Raw genomic sequence first — 19,149 nt, forward strand, 5'->3', positions numbered from 1 at the left:
TTTTTTAAATTATTTTCTTTATTTACATTTCAAATGCTATCCCGAAAGTTCCCTATACCCCACCCCCGCCCCTGCTCCCCTACCCACCCACTCCCACTACTTGGCCCTGGCCTTCCCCTGTGCTGGGTCATATAAAGTTTACAAGACCAAGGAGCCTCTCTTCCCAATAATGGCCGATTAGGCCATCTTCTGCTACATATGCAGCTAGAGACTCGAGCTCAGGGGGAACTGGTTAGTTCATATTGTTGTTGCACCTACAGGGTATGTTTGCAGCACTTCTAACTTCAAAACTCTGCCAAAAATGAGCCCTTGAACAGCAAGCAGCAGTGAGTCCTAGCTTGGCTCCCTATCCGGTGGCCCTCTGGTGTTCTCTTGCGGGCTTTCGCGTCCACCAGGAGATTCCTTCCTATCTTAAAAATGGAAAAACTATAAAGCACGGACATTGACGTAGAGACCCTTGGAGCCTTGTTCTGTAAGCCTTTGCAGCGCGACGTTCGGAGCAGTTTCAGTGGCAGGGGATTGCTGAGACTACTTGCCTGAGAATCTGGAAACTGAGTCCCCACCTAGGTCCCCAAAATGAGAAGCTGCGCAAAAGCGCGCCCACTGTTCTCCCGCCTCTAGTGCTCAGGCCCGGAAGTCCCGCACTGAGTTCTAGCAGAACCTTCCAGGACACTGCCTGGGGATGCCTTCCTAACCACTCCCTCTCCCTGCTGGCACGGACTGATCCTGTCCCCCCTATGCACAGCTGGGATCCTGGCGGTAATCGGCCGATTCCAAGACCCAACGACGCAGCAGGTAAGAATGACTGCAACCTAGACTGGATTGCCGGAGGTTCAGGTCAGGGGGACCCTCTGCAGTACCCTTCCTTTTTCTCTGCAGATCGTGACAGCAAGGCTAACCCTTCCCAGGATTGCTGGAGGAAAACCGTCCCAAACCCTAGCCGCTCCAAACCCGCACCGCAAACCGCGGACGGTGCTCGGTGAGCCCGGGGCTGGTACCTGTCCCAGAGTAAGTTCGCGAGCAGGGGACCCGGGCGTTCCCAGCTCTCACTTGTGTGGTGCCAATGCATAGGGCCATCCCAGGGTACTGACTGATCCCCAGTTGGGGACGCTACTACAAATGCGATCTAGTCACGGCGCGAGTAGCAAGAGTGCGCGCAGTAGGGATGCAGGCTTACGTCTGGAGCAGGCGGAGCTCCAAAGCAATCCTTCCAGCTGCCGGGAGCCTGGAACTTGGACCCGGAGAGGAAGCCAGGGGTCCCCGAGGGACCGGGTCCGACGGCTCCACCTGCAGTCTCCCCGGGAACCCCCGCGCAGCCAAGCCCGTTCAGTGCACGGAGGGCGGTGGTTGGAGGGACTCTGCAGGAGAGGTAGCATCGGCCAGGACAAGAGCAGCGGGCTCTCCGTACCGAGCTGACCCGAACGCTGAAGGAAACCCTGCCCATGACTGCCAGCTTCTCCGACGCCAAGTCACAGGAGTGAAGGACCGTCCGCTTGGGTACTAAAGCGAGCCACTGAGAAGTCTGTGCTCACTGACCTACGGACGGGAAGGAGGTGGCACCCGATGAAGGGAGGAAGGGACAAGGAGAAAAAGGTTGACTCTGAAGTCACCAGGACTCAGGCCACGCGACCTGTGTGCTGGAGGAGCGAGGAGGGTGGATCTTACCCTCCTTGGGGCGTCAGCTCGGCGACTGTGCTCCTCCGGAGCAAGGGCGGGGGGCCGTTTCGTGAACATATCTTTCTCCTCTGTCCACTCTTATCTCAGTCGCTTTTCTCTGCTCTATGGATCTCGAGGAGAGGCACTACGGGTGTCTTTCTCCTCATTCGGAGTGAAGTTATACTCAGGGGATGGGAGCCCCATATTTTGTCTGCTGGGCAGACCCCACCCGCAGACCACTCCCTCCCTTCACTCACGTCTCTGGGTCCTACCCATAACCCTTAATGAGACAGTTCCTCCATACCCACCCCTGCCTTCAAAAAAGTTATTTCTCTATGGCAGATGGAGAGCCAAGAGTCTACTGCCCCCATCCTCCACACCAGGAAAAAAACCAAACAAACCCTTAAACTGTGGGGCAGCAGCTTCTGGCCTTGGCTGCTTTGTTGAGGCCAGAACTTTGTTGAGCAGTGTAAAGAGCTGCTCTCCTCCGGACTCTCATTATCACACCTAGAACAGTCTATCCCCTCAAACAGGATTCTAGCCAGGCAAGGATCAAAATGACTGTCTTCAGGCACTGGCAATCCAATGACAAGTTTGTTGTGTTGGAAAGATGTCAGGTTTCGAAGGCAGGCATTATTCCCGTGACACAAATTGCAGATCTGTCTTCTGCTACAAGTTTAGGGGGAAAACTGCTTTTGCAAAACTGCGTTGCTGTTGGAGCTTCAGGGGCCAGGGGCCAGCAAATTCGTGCCCATCAGACAGGGAGCCGCATTCTGATGTCAGCAAGGAAAGCAGTGTAGACATTCCAAAGCAAAGGTTGCATTGAAGCCCAAGACAATTCTTATTTATCAAAAAATGAAAAAACGCCAAGGATAACAAAAATTTGTTTTCTTAGACATGCGTTTTAAATGCATTTTTTAATCAAAATCTTCAAAATTTCAGTAACAGTTCAAGGTTATACTGTAGCCCATCTCCATTAGAGAAGGCCACATATAGTAAGCAGACAATATGACCTGCCCCTTGAGTATCACTGTATGGACAAAGGCACATATGTACGACTGGAAGGGAGTGGTAATGAGTACCTTGCTTCAGAAAAGACATGCAGTGTAGGGAATATCATCTACGTGGAGTTAAAGATGTAGGACTCTTGACCTCAAGTTATTCCAGCATCAGTGAGGAATGCAATTTCTAACAAGCGTTCCACAATTCACAGTGTTCCAGCATGGCGGGCTCTGCACTAAGCACTTTGCACATATCCTCTTTAAGTTAAAGAGATGAGAGGCACCTGTAGTAACCTGCTTGAGGTCATCTGGTCGGCAGTGACCTGACATTCCCCCAGAGATGGTAGCATTTTGTGACTGAGTTCTGATGGAGACACTGCCTCAGTGCAGCACACTACCCCCCACAGGGCCCCCATCTGAGAACCCAGAGCCCAGGAGACAGGTTTGCCAACTCCACCCTGAGGGCCAGAGTTAAGCCATCTGTGACGGAACAGTGGGTGTACGTGCACCCATCTTGAAGGTGCAGATGAAGTTTCTTTCTTTTCAGAGTTCTGCCCTCTGGTGGAGATGATGCAGGAACTATGAACATGAACCAGCTAAGTAGATTCTCCATGGTGTTCCTTGCTGAGTTCCTAAGGCTGACTGCACCGAGAAGGCGAATACCCCCTCCTCATAGCTGCAGCTGCCGTGAGTACCAGAACCAGCAGTTGAGGTACTTTATGCTACTTGGGAGCCCAGTATAAGAAATGAGAATGAACATCTATGTTTAGACTTTGTAATTTTTAATACTGTAAAAAAGCAAACATGTCTTGTTTTCAAGTTAATTTAATTATGAAGTGTACTCACAGTGATTTTTTTAGTGATCACTGTGGAATTATTCTTTTTAAAAAATCATGTCACATACTTAAACTTACATTATTAGAACTGTGGTTGTTAGCTTTGCTAGGCAAGTGAATTACAACTGAACTCTCCAGCCCCTCAATTTATTAAAACATTAGTAATCACTGTCCATGTCTTAAAATACTCTTAATTTTACAAAAATTAACATTTCTGGTACCATTCTGGAAGTTTTATTGTCTAACACTTCAGGCATATATCAAACTATTCATATATTTATAATAAAAAACAAAAACATTAAAGAGATTTATGGGGATTACTGACAAAATACCCATGCGTGTGTTTGTCACAGAAATAATTTTCTGTGCCTTCATCTTCTTCGACTTAGTCATACGAATAAACAGAACCCTTCCTTAAAATTTAGGCTATCACAGCAAGAAGAATGTATAAGGTTCTGGTGTGCCATTTTGAGGCATGCAGACTATAGATAAGAACTATATACTGCATATCTCAAAATGTTAAAACAAGTGATTCTGATAGTTTTTTTTTTTAAAGAGAATTACAGGAAATTAACTTAAAGAATTGTGCCTCTAGACAGGGTGATTTTTTTTTAGAGTAACGTTTGGTCATGACATGACTATAGGCCAGATGAGACCTCAATACTACAGATGAAGGCAATTTGGGGTGGGGCTTTCTTAGCAAAGTGGTTGGCATCTCAGCATGACGATGGACAAGTATCATAGTGCTCCTCCACTGCTGATCTACTTGGTGATCTGCTCCATTCATTTAGGGTTTGCTAGCTGCCAGAACTCATGCCTTCAGAGAACTTCATTCCAGTGGAACAACTAAATGAACAATAAAATCAGCACACACATTTCAGCTATTGAAAATACTTGCAAATGATGTAGGAAGTGTATTAAATCATCAGAGTAATTGTCAGATGGTACAAAGATACAAAACTGTGAAACAAAATTAAATAGGACAAAACCCCAGGCAAACTGGAACTTTATGCAGAGGAGGATGAGTTTATCTTAAGATGCTAGGACTGGAGACACACACCCTTCATCCCAAAGGCAGATCTCTGTGAGTCTGAGGCCAGCCTGGTCTACAGAGAGCTGCAGACCAGTCAGGGTTGCATAGTAAGACTGTCTCAAAAAACAATACATACTTATCATAGTCTACCACACAGTGAAGTCCTCCGTGATGATGTATAATGCTGTATGCAGACCTAATATTTCTGAGTCACCATCCTCTAATACACTATGGTACTCACTTGGGACAAAGACACTAAGGAAAAGTCCACAAGGAAATCTCAGAAGAACACTCATACACTTCACCCTCCTCGGGAGCTTCGGGTGCAATCCTATTGCTATGCACTCATCTTTGGCAAGCATCCTCTCTACTCCTCCAGGGATGGTGACCAATAAGTGTAAAGAGAAGTGACACATGGGTATGTACTCAGTGTCTATCACAGAGACACTTGCTCAACTATGTTCATTGTTGGTTTATTCATAAAGGCCAGCAAGCAGACACAACCTGGGTGGAGGAATTTTAATCCAGCAATATGGCTGCTCTTATATATAAGAGATTATATCCAAAGACCTTCTAGGTCTCTATGATCCAGCAGAAGGCAGACACGCCCTGGCTTACAGCATGATCTGGCTGGAATACAAGCATGTCCTTAGTATATACCTTTAATTCCTAACAGTAAAAGTAAGTAAGGTTTGTTTGTAGAAGGAAGCAGCCATGTTTGAAAGTGACATCTCAGAATGAGTCTGAGATAGGATACACCCAACTCATGAGAACAGCACAGGAAAGAGAGGCAACTTAAGAGCAGCAAGATAAATGTGTGTGTGTGTGTGTGTGTGTGTGTGTGTGTGTGTGTGTGTGTCAGTTTTACCGGGACAGTTTTACAAAGCCAGGTTGCAGAGAGAACAAGTTAGATAAAAGTGAAGACAGAGCTGGGCGTGGTGGCGCACGCCTTTACAGGCGGATTACTGAGTTTGAGGCCAGCTTGGTCTACAGAGTGAGTTCCAGGACAGCCAGGGCAACAACTCTGTCTCGGAAAAAAAAAAAAAAAAAAAAGTGAAGACAGAACAAGCCAGAGGAGGATGAGCCATATGATGAGACTATATTACCAAAGTTAGTACAAGGCCAAGCAGAGCAATTTGGACAGAAGCCAAGTGAAACCAGACTGATTCAGTCGTCTTGGAAGATTAAATTGTAGAGGCTAGAAGCTTCCAAGCCCAGGCCTAGTTAGAACAGATAGTTGTACAGCTTGGCTATAGTTCTCATATCTCAACCCTCCATCTGAGGATATAAAAACGACATTTATAAACCTAGCTGTCCCTCAAGAGATGAATGGATAAAGAAAAAGTGGTATATTTCCATGATGGAGTACTTTTCAGGGACCTTGTGAGAACAGCATACAGCTTTGGAACTCATGGAGACCGGCCCTCTGGTTAGTACAGCCACATGGGTGTGTCTCTGAGAGGCAGAGTGTCCTGTGGACTTCATGCTGTTACGAAGTTTCTCTCTGCATGTTGCCCTCTCGGTCATCTCATCCCTCACAGCCTATGAGCTGTATGAAAACTCTAAGGGGGGTTCCAGCCCCTTACTGGGCAGTGTCATTGGCACTTACAATAATAGTGATTGATCTCTTCCAAGTATTGTGGCTGGAGCAGATGAATGATTCCACCATCACCCTTAGGAAAAATTTAGAGATGTAGATTGTTAGTATAGTTGGGTTTAAATGTTGTTAGTGGCGTTGATGCAGAAAATCTTTAACAATTTAATGTTCAGAGAGGCACAATCTGGGTAGTTGAGTGAGGAATATTTTTAAGTCAGGGAACAAGAACCACAGAGGTTAGGTATGGAGTAAGGAACTAGGGGGAACAGATCTCCCTAGGAAAGGGAAATAGAATAGTTGTGGTTGGATAGAGGTGGGAGCTGGAACAGGAGGATCAAGTGGGGAGGGGATGGGGAGGGGGTCTGGGGAGAGACAGCTAAAATTAAGGGCAATTTAAGGAGTAATACGGAAACATAATATAGTAGAAGTTTTCTAAAAACATATAGACATCTGAAGGTGCTCTAAATGCAATCTCCAAATAATGGTGGAGACAGAGACCCAACTGGCCATCTCTTGTCACCAAATAAGGCTTTCAGTACTGGGACTGGGTTACATCTAATTGAGTTTGTGGCCAAAGGGGTCCCATGGGAACACCCAAACAACCCTGGCTGTTGCCAAAAATATAGGCTGTCCTCCACAAGTAAGGCTCTATTGCTTAAGACAACACACACACACACACACACACACACACACACACACACACACACACATCACTGAACATGGAAAAGTCAAGCTTGTGCCTACATAGAGCGTTCACCCATACGTTCTAGAGTCTTTGGTACAGGCAGGTACTCTGAACACTACAAAAAAAGATAACCATACATACAAGCCAGCTACAAACCCTTGGATCTACAATGGTATCCTGCCTGGAAGATATGCTTGGGCAATGGTGGCACAAAGTTTATGGGAGTAACCAATCAGTATCTGATTTGAGTGAAGGCCCACCCCATAAGATAGAACCCATACCTGATATTGCTTGGGAGACCAAGAACCAGAGACTAGACTATCTGATGACCTAGGATAAAACCAAATACCCAAACACCACTGTTCTCATTAAAAAAAGAAAAAAGTAGCAATAAAATGACTTTGCATATTTTGCTATCCTCATAGACTGGTGCTTTGCTCAGACGTCATCAGGGCAGCTTCTTCCCGAAGCAGACAGGAACGAATACAGAGACCACAGCCAGATACATGTAGAGTGAGAGGCTTGGAACACTCAGCCCTGAATAGAATGCCTCCATCCCATCTCTTTCCTCAGGCCTTGGAGAACCCTGCAGACAAGGAGGTGGAAAGAGTATAAGAGCCAGAGGGATGGAGGACATCAAGGAAACAAGGGCCTCAATGAGTATATAAACTCATGAGGCAGCATGCAAAAGGCCTACCTACAACTGAGAGCCCCTTGCAAATAAAAATTTAGTTTTTCCAGGGGAGTCACACTGAGGAAACAAACTACTACATACCCAGTAGTAGATGGCCAACAGGAAATGAATTCAACATCTTTGGGAGTTCCTTTTCTTACAATGTCATTATTAGGAACCCCCCCCCTTTTACCCTGCAGGTCCTTTGCATATATATTATGGCTTATGGCTTAGTGTTTTAAGTGCTTCCCAGTGTGTGGGTGAGTGGCTCTCTGCATCTGTTTCTTGTCCCTCTTCTTCAGCTCTCTTCCTTGTTTCATCCTATTCTGATGTTAGTTTTTATCTTATTTTATTATTCTTCCTTAGAAGCCTGCTTGTTTTCCAATGAGAGTCAGAAAGGAGGAAAATCTGGATCCCAGGGGAGGTGAGGAGGAGCTGGGAAGAGCAAAAGGGGAAACAATAATCAGAATATATTATGTGAGAAAAAAGTCTTCAATAAAAGGAAAAAGACGAATGTGAGGTTGAGTCCACTTCCAGAGCCTCTTTTGTTTTTTGAGGTTTGCTGGAGAAGTCTTAAAGGTAGGAGATGGCCACAGTAATGTTCTTAAAGCACTCTTTTCCAGGCATTTCACAAAAACCATGAATCTAAAATGTGTAAAAATGGTTTTCAAGATGGAGAACTGATCACTTGGGGTCTTTTAAAGGTGTCTGGAGAGCACGGGAGTTTCCCAGTTCCTCCCACTTCTCCTAAGTCTCTCTCTTCCAGGAGGCAGTAGCCACTGTTCTGCTTCTCAGTCTATGAAACCTGTTAGTGACAAGGATCCAAAGCCCAAGGTTAGTGGCTCTGTGACAGCTACTCAGCAGTGGGCAACTTCCACAGGACAGAGAGCTCTAGTGTCAACGTGGGCTCCAGAGCTTGTCCATCTGCCTTACTTCCCATTCCTGGAACAGGAAGACTAACAACAGCACCAGTCACCTTACTACCCTTATCTAGCCCCGGAAATGTTGCTTCCCGCTACACCTCTAGTTTTTTGACACACCTCTTGTAGCCCAGCCTAGTCTAAACCTCATACCCCTCCTTTCTCAGCTTCCTGAACACTCATTTAGCACCATGCCCTGGACACTTTAGTATTTTAGAGTTCTTTAAAAGACCTGAAGCTGGGAAAGTCAACTCCAGCATTGAGCTTCTCTCTTAAGGGGCCATTTTTCCTACTGTATCTTACTTAACCTGGCTCATCACTCCTTCGGTGTTGTCTGCTTCGGTGGAGGAAGCCACAAGCCATGCATAGTTGGAGTGGGGGAGGACTATTCAGTGTACCAGGGACTCAGAAAAACAAAGAATTCTGTGAGTGTCAATAAAGAACATCAGAGGTGAGAGAAGCTACCTCAAATGTGTACTTCTTGAAAAGAAATGAAGTAAGGCTTGGGACAGTTAATATTAAAATTCTACACACAACCAGAGAACACTTACCTCTGTTTAAAATCCTTAACGTTAATAGTCATGAAACTCAAGAATTAAGGAACTTCTTTACAGAAGGTAAACAGTCGATGCTCTGTTTCAGTCAAGCTCCTTCGCCAGTTTCAGTATTGATGACTGCTGCCTGAGATCATGCTGCAGTCCATGTGAAGAGTGGAAGCAGCAGAAATGCAAACACGAGGTGTTGGAGATGGACGTGTCTACACTGAACCAAGTCTCAAAATGTCCACTATAAACAGTTCACAAATTTAAACAGAAAACTTAACTTGTTTACATGTGTTAATGTCATAAGGCAAAAGTAGGAGAATAAGAATGGTTTCCTTCTGTAATTCCTGGTGACTCTTGGTTAACTTTCTCCTTCCTTATTTTGTCATCTAACACCACAGTCAAAAGCAAAGGTCAGCTTTGTACTTCTTGAATTTAGACTTCACCTTGACCTTGAGGAAGGCCCTCACTCCTCCGTGCATTTCTCCATTCTCCTCAGACACAGACGTTTGCAGCATCTTCTTGCCAGTTGCTAGAGTGCCATGTAACTGAACAAGTTCCAAGTGCTTGCAGCCTGGACTGCTTGCTGTTGCCCCTCTGTCCCCCAAGCCCCAACCCTGAACCACCCCCTGAAGATCTCATTCTCCATGTAGCCAGCAACTGCAAAAACCAAAACAAGAAAGCGTCTTCCTTGCCTAAAACTGTTCAGTGCTGTCCACTCCAACTAGAATAAAACCCCAGTCCTTAGCTTAGTCTCTCACCCAGCACAACTGGCCTAGACTGTGCCCCTTCTCAAATTAAATTTAACTTCATTTCTCAGCCTCCTTTCTGACCTTCAGCCATGCCAAACACATTAAGTCCCAAATTTAGCGACTGTTGTACTTCCTGCATTCTCTTTAGCTTTCCCTTAGTCGTCTGCTGTGGCCCCTCTCTGAGGGCTCGCTCACCTGTGGGAGCAGATGCTCTCCCCCCTTTCCATCACTCTCTACTACTGTGATTGCTTAATACACGTTTATTGATTTTTGATGTATGTGTATACGTATTCTGTCTGTATACCAGTTGTATGTTTTCTGATGCTGGGGGAGCTGGAGAACGTCCGCGTGTGTGCCAGGAGTCATAGCTGAGTCCTCTGGAAGGGGAGACAGGGCCTCCCCCTGTGAGCTGTCTTTCCAGCCCCATTTCTTACTTTTCTCAATACTACTTACCACATGAAACCACACTTGTTTTCTGTGAGTCTACTCTTTGCTTGCTCTCATATGTGGATTTACCTTTTCCTCTGGAGTGATGTTTAAATTGTGCATCTATCACGTGTAGTGGTTCTGTGTTCTGCATCCTCAATAGAGATTTGCCCATCAATACTAATGTCTAACCTAAAGTCAGGAACTCCTGGGTGTCTTAAATATTAATAAATATCCTTTATCACAAATTTGGTATGAAAATTTTTAATGAAAACAATCATAAAATTAAATAGCAAAACTACATTAAATGACTTACAAATCTATGTAATTTGGCTTATTATTGCTCTATCATTTGATTTCACAAAATGGATTATTTTCAGCTATAATATACCAAGAATTACAGTAAAAAAATGGAATCAAGTACATAAAGCCCACAAGCCCTGTGCTCGGCACATATTGCTCATAAATATTAGTTTTCCTTTATTATTATCATAAAAAAGATACACACAAGTTGTACAAAACATGCCAACATCAGTTAAAGCTTCTTGCACCAAAAAAAAGAAACAACCAACCAACCTCCTAGAGGGAACCTAGTCTGGCACTTGTTTATATTTTCTGAAGAATATGCAGTGTAAAATTTGCTTCAATGACCAATAAAAATTCCTCTTTGATAAACTAACCTGAAATCTAATTATAAAGCTTCCTGTTAGAATTTAAGATTCTTTTACAGAATCATTTCTTTTAAAAAGTAGAAAGTTACATAATCGAGAAAAGTACCCAGTAAGTGAGCAGAGAAATATCCCTGTTGCTGCACACATGGCTCAGTTTGCTCTTTGAACATGGGCATATCTGACGAGAAGACTAACTTAATACACGGAAGGCAATGCTACTGTTCCACAGCTGCAGTCATGCTGACCGTAGACAGTGTCTCACTGCCCCGGGGACTGTCCTGACTCAGATGCACTAAACATTCTGTCCTACCTACAGCCAGACAGGGCACAGAGAGGAATGTGAAGTGGATCATATGTACATACAGTGCATGTGTTCTAACGTCTGAAATTGAACATTTATATAACTCCAGTCTGAGGTATGTCAGGAGATTTAAAGGATTATTAATTCACACCATAGAAGATGTACCACACAAGCACTGCCACCACAACTGCACACACTGAAAGGAGGTAGAACTTATACTTCTGCCAAGGCGAGAGCTCCACGGCCACTTCATCGCGTTTCCTGCTCTTCTTCCGACGGCCCTTCAGTCTGTTTTCAAAAGCCTCCAGTTCAGCCTGAAGCAAAACAGTTTCATTTGTATTATAGTCAAAGAATACCCTGCTCTGCAGCTATTTAAATAGAAATAAAACAATTTGAGAAAGGTTTGGATGGTAACATTATAATAAATTATTAATTTGATTTAAACAACAAAAAGCCTCTCATCCATTGCTGAATAGATCTAATGAACGCTGGAGTGTAGTTAGGTAAGCAAACAGATCTGAGTACAGTAAGTCATCCTTTATACTGTAAGCCCATCTTTGATACTGAACATGGAATAGACAACAGCTTTGAATTTAACACTATTTTATATCCCAAGAGCACCTTCTTGCAAATGCAAAGATGCCCCCCATGCAATTTTAGCCTTTTTATAATGCAGGAAATAAGAATCAGTGGCTTATAGCACAGAAATCCAAATGAGTAAAAAAAAAAAAAAAAAAAAAAGCTGCCTCAACTTTTCTTTATCAATATGACCCCCCTTTTCTGCACATGTCCCTTTATAAGATACAGTAACAATACTTTAAGGGAAAAATGCTTCACGCTTTAATGTAAGTGACTGCTTTAGGAAGAATAAAAGCTGACTGTAAAAAAGGATAACCTGGAGTGTCAGTCATTGTCAAATGTCATCTTTTATCCTTTGGTAAGCACTAAGTTCCTATACAATGATGATATAATAATACACTGCAGTACACAGTAATTGACTGAAGTAAACATGTACTATCTACACAAAATAGTTGGATTGAAGAAACTAGAAATTTTCATTAACATACCCATTTACCGTAGTCATAAGCTACACTTAAAGACCATCATCTTTCAGTGGATTTAATTTAATATAAAATGACAGTTGTCAACAGAACAAATCAGAATAATTCAAGAGAATTTTGGTATACAGAACAAATTCAACACTGTGCTGCATTTGGTCACCTAGGCCACCCACACTGCAGGTTGGACAACTATGGAAAAGATAAGTCTGCCCATCTTTGAGGTACCTGTTGCCTTCGTTTTTCTTCTTCCAGAGCAGCGTTGGCTTCTGCTTCTTTAATCTATTTACATTTAAAAGTAAATTAACAACTAGATATCAAATTTTTGTAAATTTTTGGCATCTTCCCACCCAGGTTCTACTAATCCATAGCAACTTCTGGTACTCTCACATTGGAGAAATGTAAATGTTATACTGGCAAGTCTTATTAAAGTCCATCTATAGATTCAGGGTGGATAATATATTTGTGTATACCTGTTATGATTTAAACATTTCCTTTTACCAGCTATATGAGATTATATCACAATTCAAACCATTAGGAATCTGTAACTAAAACACTTTTAACTTTTCCTTTTAAGCTACCATATTAAGAATCTAAAATCAATTATTGATACCATATTTTCTTTTTTTTTTATATTGAAATTTTATTTTATTTTTTTATTTATTATTATTTTCTTTATTTACATTTCAAATGCTATCCCGAAAGTTCCCTATACCCCNCCCCCGCCCCTGCTCCCCTACCCATCCACTCCCACTACTTGGCCCTGGCCTTCCCCTGTGCTGGGTCATATAAAGTTTATAAGACCAAGGGGCCTCTCTTCCCAATGATGGCTGATTAGGCCATCTTCTGCTACATATGCAGCTAGAGACACAAGCTCAGGGGGTACTGGTTAGTCCATATTGTTGTTGCACCTACAGGGTTGCAGCCCCCTAAAACTCCTTGGGTACTTTCTCTAGCTCCTCCATTGGGGGCCCTGTGTTCCATCTAATAGCTGACTGTGAGCATCCACTTCTGTGTTTGCCAGGCACTGGCATAGCCTCACAAGAGGCCACTATATCAGGATCCCTTCAGCAGAATCTTGCTGGCATGTGCATTAGTATCTGGGTTTGGTGGCTGATGATGGGATGGATNNCCGGATGGGGTAGTCTCTGGATAGTCCATCCTTTCATCTTAGCTCTAAATTTTGTCTCTGTACCTATATCCTTTCATGGGTATTTTGTTCCTTATTCTAAGGAGGAATGAAGTATCCACACAATGGTCATTCTTCTTGGTTTTCCTGTTTTTGCAAAATGTATCTTAGGTATTCTAAGTTTCTGATACCATATTTTCTTAGAGTAGAAACTGATCACTTCGTTCAAAGGAGTGTCTGGCAGGGAAGACTTTGGATCAATAAAACCAATTATTTGTAGACTGGTCAGTACAGCAGGTAGAGTCAACACTAAAGACATCTCAAACTGTGAAGCACCCCCACATCTTATGTCTGTATATTTTAGCCTAATTTTCGGGAGGCTATTGTACCATGGAAACAACTCACTAAGGCCAGGGCAAATACACTAACTGGTGAAAAGGCCAAAAAGTGTAGACACAAAGCAAGCAATAAAACTACCTTGGAGATCACAATGGACCTATACAAATAGCCTTTACAATATAAGCACAAGTGGTTTTAATAAGTATATAAAAAAATTGGAACAAATAAGAGAAAAGGCCCTTAGAGCATTAGTAAGACCTCCAGTGAGACATTACCTCAGATGCTTTCCGTTTCATCTCCTTACATGTTGCATCACATTCGACTGAAACCTGATTTTCACGTATTTTATTGCAAGGCAACTCCTACAAATAACCAAAATTGAAAAACTTAAGTCAATTTTTCTTTCAAATCACAACTGTATGCCAGCAGAAGTTTATAAATATGTTATATTTACTAAACATTGTGTATATTGGTTCAAATATTTACTCCTTTATTTTCTATGTACTTTAAAAAAATATCATTCTCTTATCTATGTACCTATGTATATATGTATGTATCTATCTATCTATAGCTACAGACAGATGAAGTACCTCATGCCACCTCACTAAAATGCATGCATTTAGAGCTGCTACCCCAGCAGTCAAAGTCTAGAGTTGTCCTGAAGAGTTATATACCTATCTTTCAACAATTAACATATTTTTAAAGTTCCTGTAAAAATCCTTCACTGCCAAAGTACTAATGGGTGGGAACTACACTTGGACAAGACATGATATCTCATAAAAGTGAAGAGCTGTCCAGATTAAAAATAGCTTGGCAAATGTTTTCATGTAAATGTGGTTAATTTAAATACAAACTAAACACAAACTTAAATAGTGAACTTACCTACTATAGGGAAATACAGTGAAAATTACAAAACTTTTAATTTAGAAAATTATAGAATTTTGAATTTAGAAAATTATAGAATTTTGAATCTAACGGTGATTTTTCTAGGTTTGTATATTATTTTATGAGGTTGTGACTATAAATTTTTAATTAATTATTTTCAAAGAAGAATACTAATAGCAAATGAAAACCTTCACATAAAAGGACAACAAGCCTAATTCCAGAGCACTTCTTAATCCATGAAACTCACTTTATCACTCACACCAGCCCCTTGCTCAAAGTCTTCAATTTAGATCTCACTAGTACTACTCCAACGATAGGGTCTTGAGCTTGATTCAACAGAAAAGCATCTTTCTTCTATTGTTAAGTTACAGAAAATTGAACTGCCAATGCTGATTTTTTTTAAAGGAGTATTTACAGACACAACTAGGCTTAGTTTAAGTACAATAAAAAGATTCTTAAAAAAAAAAAAACCTTAAGCTGGGCGTGGTGGCACACGCCTTTAATCCCAGCACTCGGGAGGCAGAGGCAGGTGGATTTCTGAGTTCAAGGCCAGTGTGGTCTACAAAGTGAGTTTCAGGACAGCCAGGGCTACGCAGAGAAACCCTGTCTCGGGAAAAAAAAACAAACAAAAACAAAAACAAAACAAAAACCTTAAAATTAAAGGCAAAATACTATCAACACACACAAGAGTTCTATCATTTAAAATACTTACCCGTTTTATTCTTTTACAAGGGCATCTAAGTTTTACCTTCTGGTTGCAATTAAAGGGGCATTCACCAGGATGGCACATCTCTTTGCATCTATGGCCACAAGGAAGCTAACATGACAAAAAGCAATTGGTCATTTACATTTAGGTCATTCTCTGCCTTCCTTTCTTCACTAATGGTTATTTTTACAGAATCCAACATACACAATGCCAACTAATCCTGAATAATAGATGAACTAGCCCTTCAACCTTTTTTCTTTTGGTAGATTATTTTAATTATTTATACAAATTACTTTTATTAGAAAATTTTAATATTCTGAAGCTCTATCTTCAAGAGTAGATGTTACTGTCACAGTGACTAAATCAATGAAGGGGAAAGCAATATAAGTGATTATATGTCTTAAAGCACCCAGAGATGGATTTATGTTTTTCCCTTCCCAGAGTCCCGGAGCAGATGGAAGCGATGTGTGAAAAGGGGCAGGTGCCTGGCTAACTGACTAACTCGAATGGCTGGGTGAACACATGGAGCCCAGGACACCGCCTCTTCCTTACATTACTGTTAGACAAGAAAAAAAGCTTTCTTGTCACTGTCACAACTGCTTCGCCTTTCACTCTAAAACATTTATCCTCAACACTGCATTCACACATACTATGTAGTCTCGACAACTGAGTTCCATAATGTTTAAGTGCTCCTTATATTTAACTATTTACTATCTCTCTATCCTGCAAGTCTTTACATGAAACATCCTTTTATTCACATCTCCTACTTCAATTTGAGACAGTAATTGTAAATTCAAAGGAGAATAAAGGCAGAGAAAACCCACTGCAGGAACCATGACTACAGGGTAGCCCTCCACTTGTCACTGCACACTCCTGCCATGCACTGGAGGTTAACGAAAAGGAGGGAAGCACTGAACTTGTATCACATCTTCCTGATGCTCAAAGTCCTCCCACTTCTCAGAACTCCACTGACAGTATGTGAGTCTCCTGCTCTGACCCCAAACTATACATGTCTTCCTCAAATTCTTCATCTGACCTTGCCATCTGACCTATCAGTCTGCAATGCCTTCCCCCAGTAAGAACTGACAGGAGTCATGAAGTAGGAATCACTTAGTTCCCCTATTTCGTTTACAATTATTTGTATAAAATATTATTATTAGAATTCTTTAATATTCTCAATCTCCACTTCAACAATTGATGTCAGAGCCATGGCTTCACGAGCTACTCCAGCTTCCTGCCTTATGTCTGTAGCTACCTACGCCAAGACAAGTCCTTAGGGGCTGTGCAAGAGAGACAACAAACAGCTTTAGAGCTCATGGGATGAGGCCTACCAGTCAGGTAATCGAGATGGGGACACACCTCAGAGAGGAAGAAACCTGAGGACTTCATATTGTTGTGGAGTTTTGCTTTGCTTGTTGTCCTCAAGTCCCTCCTAATCTATGAGTTCTATGAAAACTCTAAGGGGTTTGTTTTCCAGCCCCTCGTTGGCACTAACAATAGTGATTGATCTTTTTCAAGCATCACTGCTGGAGCAGATTAATGATTCATCTACCACCCTCAGAAAAAAACTTAAGAGATGTACATAGTTAGCAATGACCACCACCCTTAGAAGTTAAAGATGCAGGCTGTTAGTAAAGTTAGGTTGTTTTGTCACTGGCTCTATTGTAGAAAATCTTAGGGAACATTTTTAAGCTCACACTCTTTATAGTTGAGCTAGGGATTTTCCGAGGTCAGGGAACAAGAACAATGGCAGCCCAACTAGTTCCAACTGTTATGCTTTCTTGTTAAAGCTGGGCTAGTAATCAAAATGATGAATAATTTTTTGTACCCGTTTTTGCCCTCAGCTTCCTGATATGATTTAATAAAAAACTGTTAATGAGTAAAATGTACCCTGAGGATTTAAAATAGATATGGCTGTTTACTATAGAGAAGTTAAGATTTGTGATTCTTTTAAAAAATTTTTAATAAGATTACTTTTTAAGATAAATAATAAAAATAATTGATCCTTTCTTCATAACTGCAAATTGCAGCCTGCCAGTGGGAGAGACTGGCTGAGACTCTTACCTTGCTTGGTTACACTTTGTTAATGTATAACAAGTTGCTTAGTTATAAATGTATGCAGGTTCTTGGGAAAATTTGTTTTTTTTTTTCACTTGTAATACATAAAATGTTTATTCATGTGAGAATATTGGGGAATGTGATTTTTTTCTTACGTACACTCATTATAATCATTAACTATAAGAAAAACAGAAAGTGACCACATTGTGACTTTTGTCCTTCTTGAAAGATTTTGCTAAGACATATAGCTGTGGAAGAAAAACTAAAGTTGTTAGAGCTTGCTCATCGGAGCTTTGCTTCATTCAACCACAAAATGCAGGCATGTGTAGATATGTAAAGTGGCTAGACCTTTGTTCATCCACACAATGAGTGAACGCATGTATGTATGTATGTATGTATGTATGTATGTGTATTTATGTGCATGTGTGAAGCTACTGGAGGTTGGTGAAGCTTGCTTCATTTACCGTGTGTGTGTGTGTGTGTGTGTGTGAGAGAGAGAGAGAGAGAGAGAGAGAGAGAGAGAGAGAGAGAGAGAGAGAGAGACTTTCCCCCACTTTCTATTCTTTTTTTTTTTACCAGCTTCCAAGGAATCTTTCACTGACCAAAAAGAGTTTTTGCCACCCCCTCAGGGAGCATTTGACCACCCCAGTCACTCACTGACTCCATGCTCCACTTCAGTTTACCCTGGATGTTGAAGATGGTCTTTGATATCAGAGTCCTTTGACCCAAGGTCAGCCAGTCAGGGAGAGGAGGCAGGATAGTAATTTCATTGCAGAAGGCAATTCTGTCAGGCTGCAGAGACCCTACCCTTCTGAATACTTAGCTACGTCCTTTAAACTCTGTATACCAATGCCAATGACCTCCTTAAGATACCTTCTTTATATGTATAACCATAAGTGAGTCCAAGTTAGTTCTGTAGCCTGCAACTAGAAGATAAACGTGCTCACTAGTACACTCTGCTGGTATGTCTACCAACCATCAAAAGGAACACGGAAGCCACAATCCTGAAGAGACACTCACTCACTCACTCATGATCAGGAGTAAAATCACAAGATATCAAAGGGGGGGGGGGGCGCACAACAACAGAAACTTTTGCATAATGAAAGTAGGAAAACCTGATACTTTTCCATAATTGGAAAATTCACTGGTTATAAATCGGTACATCCATTTTGGAAATCAATTCAATATGCTTCATTGAAGTTGAAATTAAACATTCCCTGTGGGCAAGGAATTTCATGATTTCTCTGTGCCTAGAGGAATCTGTACACATACAAAAGCAGCGAGTGTTCATACCAGTGGTTTTTGGCAAAACTCCAAACTAGAAATAATCCAAATATTTATCCATAAACTATAGAGTATTCATATGATAAAATAAATGGACAAACATAACAAGGAACTCACAAAAGTATGTGCCTTTTAAAATAGTAGGTTATATGCAGCCACACATACCCAGGGCAAAAAAGTAAAAGGCAACCGTAGGGGACAGTGACATGGCTCAGCAGGTCAAGCTGCCTACAAGCTGAGGTCTATCTCTAGAACTTACACAAAGGTGGAGGAGACCAATGCCAGAGCTGTCACCATGGCATACAAACACAAACACCCCCTGCAACCCAGTAAAATTTTTGAAAATATAAAGTGGTGGTAACATTTAGAATAGAAAGAAATGCAGGCCAAATTTTTAATAGATTTTTGAGATAGCATCAATACTTTGGGTTTTTTTTAAATATTAGTTGTTTTTAATGAGGTAGAATAATAGAATACTGACTTCCTGTGCTAAATAACACATATATGCTATGTACATATATGGTTTTCCTCCCCTACCTTTGGGTGGTGTGCTATAAGGGAGGTTGAAGTGTTTAAGAACCCTTATTAAAGTAGGTT

General features: G+C 41.8%; 2 protein-coding genes and 1 long non-coding RNA gene across 4 annotated transcripts in view; 1 reads left to right on the forward strand and 2 right to left on the reverse strand.

Annotated features, from left to right (window-relative positions):
* The window catches only part of Corin (corin, serine peptidase), a 195,745-nt gene extending 193,860 nt beyond the window's left edge, over positions 1-1,885 (reverse strand). Inside the window, exon 1 of one of the 2 annotated variants that reach the window (XM_021210625.2) lies at positions 1,666-1,885. In XM_021210625.2, coding sequence (XP_021066284.1) covers positions 1,666-1,734 — 69 coding nt within the window. In that variant the 5' untranslated portion in view covers positions 1,735-1,885. Of the gene's footprint in view, positions 1-1,177; positions 1,624-1,665 lie in introns of those variants that run through there. The other variant, XM_021210624.2, reaches the window with a different exon arrangement.
* On the forward strand, positions 378-17,136 carry LOC115065213. The gene is made up of 4 exons (XR_003844998.1): positions 378-795; positions 880-1,008; positions 3,205-3,369; positions 15,652-17,136. It is a non-coding gene; the product is annotated as an uncharacterized LOC115065213 (long non-coding RNA).
* Nfxl1 (nuclear transcription factor, X-box binding like 1) overlaps positions 10,370-19,149 on the reverse strand; it is a 41,168-nt gene continuing 32,388 nt past the window's right edge. Inside the window, exons 20-23 of the mRNA XM_021210485.2 lie at positions 15,217-15,321; positions 13,895-13,981; positions 12,380-12,433; positions 10,370-11,407 (exon numbers count right to left, since the gene is read on the reverse strand). Of these exons, the coding sequence (XP_021066144.1) occupies positions 11,234-11,407; positions 12,380-12,433; positions 13,895-13,981; positions 15,217-15,321 (420 nt within the window). The 3' untranslated portion in view covers positions 10,370-11,233. The remainder of the gene's footprint in view (positions 11,408-12,379; positions 12,434-13,894; positions 13,982-15,216; positions 15,322-19,149) is intronic.

Source organism: Mus pahari, chromosome 13 (assembly GCF_900095145.1).
Source record: "Mus pahari chromosome 13, PAHARI_EIJ_v1.1, whole genome shotgun sequence".
In the NCBI taxonomy this organism is placed as follows: domain Eukaryota; kingdom Metazoa; phylum Chordata; class Mammalia; order Rodentia; family Muridae; genus Mus; species Mus pahari.